The sequence below is a fragment of the Macaca nemestrina genome, chromosome 1 (genome assembly GCF_043159975.1).
Source record: "Macaca nemestrina isolate mMacNem1 chromosome 1, mMacNem.hap1, whole genome shotgun sequence".
NCBI classification, from domain to species: Eukaryota; Metazoa; Chordata; class Mammalia; order Primates; family Cercopithecidae; genus Macaca; species Macaca nemestrina.
Genome location: NC_092125.1, coordinates 183620048 through 183629280, shown reverse-complemented (window position 1 = coordinate 183629280; position 9233 = coordinate 183620048). Strand labels below are relative to the sequence as shown.

The window sequence follows — 9233 nt, the reverse complement described above, 5'->3', positions numbered from 1 at the left end:
TTTTTTCTCATCAATGTTATAATAAAATGACATCGAATGAAATGACATTATTCGAGGACCTGCTATACATGAACCAGCTAATAAAGCAAGTTCTCTGTGAATGCTGTTTTTTCATTTACCGGTATCCACAGAAAAAATACTTCTTAAAAATACGTATTTCCATTCTAAAAGGATTTAAGGGATGTGTGTTAGATTAGAAATGCCAGTAAAACGAAATAGTACTCAGAGATTTTGGTTGTCAGCATGTTGGAAATGCCCAGTGAATGGTAGCCATAGCCAGCTGGGTTCTGTTTGTGGATCTGCTTCTCACAAGCGGTGTGAATTTGAGCAGATCACTGAGCTTCTTTAGACCTGACTTTCCTCAGTAAAATGAGAAGGATAATACCAACAATTTCTAAGGTCCTTTCCAGCGCTAAAACCTACATGAAGACTGAGTACTCTTTCTCTTATCATTTCCTGCGTATCATGATTGGCTCAGTTATTTTCTACTACAAAGCAATTAATTATCTAGTCTATTAAGTGCAAACGACAACTGTTAACGAGCAACTAAGAATAGTTAAAACTGTGAGAGCAAAGGATCTAATCAAATGTTTCTGAACATATGCTCATGGGCTTACTTGAGAATAGCACTTATTCATTGTTCACATTAAAATCTCGGGATGAAATATTAGAGATTGCACAAATTTTGTTATATCCATAACAGTCAATAAAAGTATTATACAATGTAACTTTACTCTGACAGTGGAATACCTTTACTTCACAGCCATGTAATGTAGATCTTTTTAAAAAGTACCTCATCATGCTTTGATGTTCAGTTTTTCTAACTCCTGCTTCCTTAAAGTTCAATACTGGAATCGTTTTGGTTCCCACCCCACCCCCAACCCGCTCAAAACTATCCCAATAACCACGATCCACCCACCCCCACATATAAACATACACAAGGCCAAGCTGCTTTGGATGCTCCTGCTCTGCACTCTAGAAGTCCCTCTTGCTTCCTTCTGTGTTGGTACTTGTTACACTGTATTGTCATTGTCTGTCATTTCCTCATCTACAGTCTCCTCAAGCTGTGATCGTCTCAAGAACAGAAGACAACCCTACTGCCAGGGCTTAGAGTGAAGCGTGGTCTTAGTAGGTGCTCAATGAATTCTTGTTAAATGACTGCAGTTCCTTTGTTCCCCCTTAGGAGATGTGGAAATGAATACAAGGCATGTTCTATCTTATGTCAAGTTCCCAAATTCTTCAAATATCCATAATTTCACATAAGCCAATTCTTATGTTGGTGTGCATAGTTGGAGTTTGTTTTGAATGTGCCCAATGCAGAGTTGAAAGGGGAAAGAGAAGCAACTAGTATTAAGCAGCTACTTTACATATTTTTTCCAATAACATTAAAAATCGTCATCTTCATAATAACCTATAAGGTAAGTACTATTATTTCTATTAAATACAAACTGAGGATCAGAGAGAAAAAGGAACTTGCCAGGTATCATGGTATCATGCAGCTCCTGAATAACAGAGGTGGAATTCGTCTGACTCTAATACTACACAGCACTCCACAGGGAGGAGCAGGGCTAGGGGTGTGGGTGGAGACTCACTCTCATGCTCTGAAACCTGTCTTTTAAAATCGACCTGTCCCCTACATCTATGCTTACTAACCCTGAATTTTAGCTCTTTACATGTCGGTTCAGCAGCAAGTGCTCCCCACCATAACTAATACCTCTATTCCTCACCACTCATTATTTGGGCCATGGATTTTATATGGATGCCATTGTTAAGTTGTTCTCATTAAGAGAGAAATAGGGCGGGACAGGGGAGGGGTGTGACAAATCAAATCCTCAGGTCAGATCAACCAGATTAACAAAGAAGCACAGCTGCTCTTATAATTAAGGTGCACAATGAGCTGGTAATGCCTTTGTGTGAAGATTTGGGACTTTTAAAGAAAAATAACATTGTCCTTAATACAGGAATTGCCTTTCTAAGGAAGAAAGTAAGTTTCCATGCTCTTATTGATTGCTTTGTTACATGAAGTTGACTATTCTAGAGCCACAATATGACTAGTAATTGTAAAACTGTAGATTTTACACTTTTACAAATTTGGGCAAAATGATCACAGATACTATTTATGGTTTGTATTGGGAAGGAACATAAATTAACAATTTGCTTTGGAGATTTTTAACATAATTCCAAAACACTTACTTTAAAATAGTTAATACTATGCTAATAAAGTTAATATTTTAATTATGTACATATATGTATACACTCATATACATACCTGAGTTAGCCTAACAATTTTTTCAACTGATGAGAAACTTTTTTTCCTATTACATGGTTCTTAATTCTATGATGATGTACCCTTTTGATAAAATTTTTCATAAGTGGTATTACCTTAATATATTTGATTCCTAGACCTTTCTTAGATTACTTCTGAAACATCAATAAGATAAACAGAAATTATAAGATTGGAGATGTATTTTTAAAGTCTCTATGTGGAGTTTTTCAATTGTTTTTGAAAGAGCTAATAAATCCAGAGAATAGATTAAATCATTGAATATAACAAATAAAATGTACAGTAAAGTCCTATGTATGCCAGATTTTTTATTTTGAAGACTTCGTTGCTGAGCTGATTTTGGAAAAGTTAAAGATGAAAGAATTAATCTTTATATGTCTTGTGTCTGGATTTAACTTCCGTTTTAGTAATATGAGCATATGTAAATGCTACATGGGTTTCTTTTAAATGGGGACAGCTTCCCACTATGAATTATGACAGGTCATACATTTACATAACCTTTTAGTGTTAAATAACAATATGTTTATATATCAATATAAGGAACACGTACTAAAATCTTTATATTAGAATGTGACAAAGAACTTAAAATTTGTTTAATTTGTGATCATTTTTACCAGGGACTGTTCTTAATGCTTTCTGTTTGTTAACTTATTTAATCCTCAGAACAAACCCCATGAAGACAGCTCTAATATTATGCCTATCTTACAGATGAGAAAACTGAGGCACAAAGAGGTTAAGTATCTCACCCAGCATCACAGAGTTACTAAGTGGTAGAGTTGTGAATCAAACCAAGACAGGCTTTAGAGCCCATGCCGTTACCCACCACACTAAACAGCCAAATTAGAATCCCTGTAGAGGTGATTTAAGTACTAAGATGGTTATAAAGAGCAAAAGTTGCTACAGGGTTGTGTCTAAATCATTAAAAACAATAGTGTGCATCCAGTTTTTGTACATATGCCTACCAGTGTTAGGCTACGTGCTTTAAATGATCCCTCGCATTTAATCCTCACAACCACACTATGATATGTAAATTTAGGCAACTTACTTAACTTTCCTATTTAAGTCTCAGTTTCCTCATCAGCTGACATGGGGAAGATATTCTAGAGTGATTAGCACAGTATCTAGCACAAAGTAAAGTCTTAATAAATGTCAGCTGTTAATATCATTACTGTTTTTAGGCTTTCAAAAGATCAAGCAGCTTGTTCAAGATGACATATCTTAAAGAGGAAAGAACTAAGATTTGATTAAGACTATATTAATCATATATTAATGATTAATTAATGGTTAAGACTATATTGTTTACTATGCTAAACTGCACTGAATTTTTGCCTGCTGGCCTTTGCCACAATGCTTTGCTCATTGTAGGTATTTTGATAATAATTAGAGATAGTGATACATTAAAACTAATCTGTTTTATTTTAATTCTAAAATAATAAACATTTACTACTGCTTTTTTTAAAAAAAAAACACAGGCAAAAGGGAAATATAGATCATGCATAATCTCACCTTCCAAAATAACCAGTTACCCTTTCCAAAAACAGGATCATTCTGAAGATACAATTTTGTGAACTGCTTTTCTCACTTTGAAATATATTGTGAACATCTTTTCATGTTGATATTCATCAACTGTATCATTCCTAATGTCTCCAGAATATTCCATTGTATGATCAGTCCCCTTTATTGACTGATGTGAAAAATTAGTCAACAAAGATGTTCACAATATCATGTTGACTGATAGAAAAGTTATAAATAGTATTTATAATTTTTCCATATTTCAAAGAACGCTACAGCAAATAATCATAGAGTCAAATCTTTGAACATGTTAATGATTATTTCCTTAAAATAAATTTATAAAAGTGGAACTACTGGATCAAAGGATTTGAGTTAGCAGAATTTTGAGTTGGTATATCCCCAACTGCTCAGGAACAAAATTCCTTTGTATTACATAACCAAAGAAGATTGTAGGAAAAAAGTTCTTATAGCCATCAGTGATTGTTCAATTTTAAGGCTGCTCTAAGAAACTTGAATTGCATGAGATAGTCCATGGAAAGTGAATAGCGCTTGGCATAGTGTCAATAACATAGCGATTATTACAATGAAACCATCATCAAATTTGTTCCATTTGTCATCCAAAATCTTTTTACTACCTAGGATTCCTCTTTAGTTTGTTTGGGCCTATTTGAAGTTCTGAATCTTGCTCAAGTCTTAAAAACAGGGAAAGCTTGAGAATGCTGAGAATTGTGAGGTAAAGCAATAGGCTAGGGGTCAGGAGAAATTTTATAATTTTTCCTCCTGATTCTTTTGTAATCTGGGCAGGTCTTTTCTGGACCTCAGAGCCTTCACCTATAAAGAGACACTGGATAAGATGATCTCTTTACTATTTCCATTCTAACTCTTGATACGAAGCTTACTTTAGCCCAATAATTTTTACTGATACCTGTACTTCCTGTATTTTGAATCAAGTTAGATTTGCTTTAGTCAATAGCGGCCATTCTCAACAATTCAACTGTGAGTTTCTCAGCCCTAGGAGTGGACTTTCATGAAGGTCAAGGAGGGCCAAAGAAGCTACTTTTTCCATTTTTCATGATCATCCCATTACCTACCACAGAACTAATGTTGTGTTATTCAAGCATCTAGCGTGGTTTAAAAGGCCACAGAGTAATGGAAGGGTCAGTAACTATTTTTACCTGAAATCAGAACTCACAAAGGACTTTGGCATTTCGTTTGGGTCAACTGTTTCCATTTCTCACTTTACTTTGGACATATCTTAGACACCAAACAGCCAAACATGACTTGAAGGATCTACTTAAGGTGTCTACATTCCCTGCCAAAGACAAGCCACCTTCTTCATGCTCCCCTCCCCAAAGGGTAAGATTTATTCTAAGGGTTCTGAATTGGTCACATTTATAAACCCCCTGGGCCCGGCACAGCAATTAACATTGGTCCAAACGGTGTCAGTGAACTTTAGCTTCAAAGAAGCTACCTCATTTAAAATTTAAGCAGACCACAGGTAGCAGCATTGGAGGAAAGAGAGGAGACTTTCTCCTTCAATATTTTGAGCACACTGGAATGCTAACCCCCGAGGTAGGCGCCAGGGCCACCACAGGAACCTGACTCGCAGGAGTTATCCTCCGTCTCTACGCGAAGCGCCCCCTCGAGGTGGCCAGGGGGTGGCGGCGGCAACGGTGGCGGAGCCGCAGAGCGAGCTAGAGAGCTAGCGCAGTGAGATTCTGCGGACGTCTTCCCGCCAGCTGTGCCCCACCCAGCCCAGCCTCCGCCGCCTCGGGCCGAATCGCCCGGCGGGGAAGATGCGCCTCAAGAATCAGGTAGAAGCGCCTCGGCGCAGGCCCCGCACCCCCGACTCCGCCCGCCCTCTGTTACGGACGCCCGCCGGGCCACGTGGTCGCGACTGGCTTCTCCCAGCGGCCAGCCTGGCCACCCTGACTCCCAGGGAGGGGGAGAGGGCCCTTGCAAGAGGATCCTGCCCCGCGCTGCCCAGACCCGAGGGCTCCTGGCGACACTATCCGCCGCCCATCTGGCGGCTCTGGCCCCTCAGGTCCGGGTCACACCCCTGCCGGCCTCCTGAGACTTCCCGGCCCCAGGGGAGACAACCGAAACTTGGGTTGACACGCGTCCCCTCCCCGGCGACAGTCGACCCCACAGCAGCCCCGCGCCACTCCTCTCTGCGCCTTTTCGGAGTTGTCCTCGAGGTGGCTTTGTTGAACGTACTGGTGGCGCCAAAAAGTCCAGGCAGCTTCGGGCGATCAGGGCCCCGAGGCGCTGGGCGCGCCGGCTTGGATCCTCAGAGGTTCCCTCTGTGTGACTTTCGCTAATTGTCACACAGGGAGGGCAGCACCCTCCCCTGTCTTTCCTCTATTACACCCCGCTGTGGACGTGGGACTTGGGTTTTTCTAGACGAGATTAAGAAGGCGCCTGTGTTACACTAAGCAGTGCTCATGTTTAGCTGAGGAAGAAGGAGGCTCACGTATTCGTAGAGTGTACCTGTGTGTGTTGTAATTGTTGTCTCTCTTTGGGCTGGGGCTGTCATACATGGAGGATTTAGTAAACACAGGTCTTGAAGTCTTGAACTTGCTGGAGACTCATTTCTTTCTACCAGGAGAGAACCTCCCCTCCCCCAACATATGTTAAGGGACTTCAGGAGACCACAGGGAAACCGAGGGGAGGGACTTCTAGAAAACAACTCCAGGTTTGGGGAAAATGAGTCATATTGATTCCCAAGCTGTTAGCCAATACCACTCAAGGGTGATAATTCTCATAAAATCTTCCCACTGGGGTCTTAAATACCCGGCTCCACAACAGTTTGTTGAGAGCTCTGTGGTTCCTTTAAGCCTATCCATGCCCCTTACCTAAATGCTTTAACTTAGTAGAGCTCCTTGAAGAAGCTGCCTCACATTATCCTCCTGCGTTTGTGCGCCTAGCTTTTAATATTTTATAATACTTGCAAATTGACACTGAACAAGCTTTAACCTCCGTCATTTCAGAATAAGTTTGATGTTTTAAGTGAGATGTGAATGGAACTCCATTCATGAGGGAAGTAGTCTGTGTGAAGTGTTTTGTAAATGTGAGTGGGTTGAGTTTAAAACACTGAATAAAATTAACGTAACAAGGAATCAAAAGGTTCAATCCAGATGTTTGCCTCCTTGTTTCCTCAATAAAGTGACAGTAAAATGCTGCATGACACCACTTGCTTCCTTAATAAAGTGACAGTACGATGCTGCGCGGCACCTCTCCTTTCAGTTCTTAGGTAGGGTAGACTGTGGCACTGTGGCTTATGGGGTCGACCATGAGCAAGTGGATGGTTGGATTCCTTCCATTCATTTTTTAAAGCACTAACAAAATCCTGGGGCCGATGGGGTTGTGACCCACCCACCTATACAGAGGATTTTCCCCCTCTTCTAACTACTCTAGAAATATATGAGGGATTTACATGCAGGTTTTCAGTTGAAGAACTTGTAAGTAATCCTCTTTAGTTATCATTAGTATTAGCCTCTGAAACCTTTGCTTGCTGGTTAAGATAAGGTACTTGGGTGTGGATTGTAATAGAGGTAGAGTTGTGAGTTAGAGCTGGTGGCCTTGCTAATTCCTCTACTTACTGTGTGTTTTGGGTCGACAGAAAACTCCTTAGCATATGTGTAAGTGCAATAGAGTTTAGCACGAGAGATTTTACATTAGCTATTCTTGGTTCCAGTCTGACCTCAACACTCAGTAGTTATGTGATTTTGCATAATTAAATTTTTGGTCCTTCCCCCGACATTTTTCGCCATAGACACAGGGGTTAACACCAACCTGGTAAAGTTGATATGAAAATTAATAGAAAATTATATGTGTACAGTGCCTGCCATGTGGGCACTCAGTAAGTACTGCTATTATCAACCAAACATAAACAGTAGCTATTACCACCGCTGCTACTACATTGCTTAAAAATGGCTCCCTGTAGTTGGGGAGGGAGATTTGGCTACAGAGGGACAGGAGGGAGCTCACTGGGGTGACTGAAGTATGCTTTATCTTGATTGGGGTATTGGTTACAAAGGTGTATCCATTTGTCAAAACTCATCAAACTGAGCCTTTAAGATCTGGGCATTTGATTTTATGTGCATTATATATCAATAAAGTTCAAGTTTAAAATTAACCTCCAAATGTGTTAAGTACATGCCTTTGGGAGGCCTAATTCTGCATAATAGTATACCTTCTTCATAAGTTTATCCTGAGCCGCAGGAAGGTCAGAGAAGGTGCTTTAATTTTTCAGGTTGATGTCAGGAGTGATGGTCCATGGAAAAAAATGATTGTCTTGTGCCAAGATTTTATTTAATTTGGTACTAGTCTTCATTAGTAGCTTAAAAAAAATTGAAATGTTTTATTTGATCCAGTACTGCTCATTTGCATTATATGATAATGGATATGATAATATCCATCCAGTATTCACAGTTCCTGAAAAATCATAGTGATTTTGCATCCCTTTTCCTGCTTTCAGTAAATTCTATGCATTGTTTTAGTTAAGTGAAATATGTAAAGTGTGTTTAGCACAGTACCAGGCACATGGTAAATACCAATACATGCTAATTGTTAGTGTTTAAACTGATGTATTCAAATTCATCTTTTTTATAGGGCAGAATCAACACTATATAGATTATAATATCAATCTATCATAAATATGCTGTGAAAAGTTTTTGAGGTAGAAACAAACCAAAAATTATTAATAAAATGTTGTAAAACTAAAATCTCACTTATCCAAACTTAGTGGTCGTGAACTTTTTATAACATTATGTCTTGAGAATGCAGGCAAAAACTATGATGGAAGCAGAAACTTTTCTCAAAAGCAAACATATATCCACAAACAGTATGCTAACTCATTTACTCAGAGGCAAGCTCCTCACACATTCCCTCAAGCCTTTTTATTTTTACTTCAGACATAGTTCTAATATGTTTAGTTCCTTAGTTTCTCAGCCTATAGTAGTTTAGAAACCTTGCTAAATACAAGTTTCAAGAAATATTGGCTGAATGTGTGGGGTGAACAAATTGTAAAGATAAGACATGAGAAATCAGTCTTAATCTTGGGTCAAAGTAAAACTTGAATTAGGGTACTGAATAGTATTGCTGAATTATTGGAAATTTTAATTTTTATTCTTTAAAAGAGTTAAATTGTATATTCTCTCTAGAAAGTGGGGCAGTGTATAGTGATGTATTTTAGAAACATTTCCATCTGAAAGGATTAGATTACAAACTTTGGTTTGTCAAGGGCAAGCTTCAGTTATCTGGATATCTTACTTAATGTGGAATGACTTATTCACTCATGGTACTGCATAAATGAGTCATCTATCAACTTGTGATTTTTTTTATTGGGAACTGGATTTTTATAATTAATTTCATCTTTTGATAGAACAACATGATGAGGTAAATCATACATAGAGTATTAGTTTGCTGGGGCTGC

At 38.9% G+C, this 9233-nt stretch overlaps 1 protein-coding gene across 2 annotated transcripts in view; it reads left to right on the top strand.

Moving 5' to 3' along the window:
• The first annotated feature begins 5480 nt into the window (after nucleotides 1-5480).
• Nucleotides 5481-9233, top strand: part of LOC105495017 (ELAV like RNA binding protein 4) — a 155659-nt gene continuing 151906 nt past the window's right edge. Inside the window, exon 1 of one of the 2 annotated variants that reach the window (XM_011764151.3) lies at nucleotides 5481-5610. In XM_011764151.3, coding sequence (XP_011762453.1) covers nucleotides 5593-5610 — 18 coding nt within the window. In that variant the 5' untranslated portion in view covers nucleotides 5481-5592. The remainder of the gene's footprint in view (nucleotides 5611-9233) is intronic. The other variant, XM_011764157.3, reaches the window with a different exon arrangement.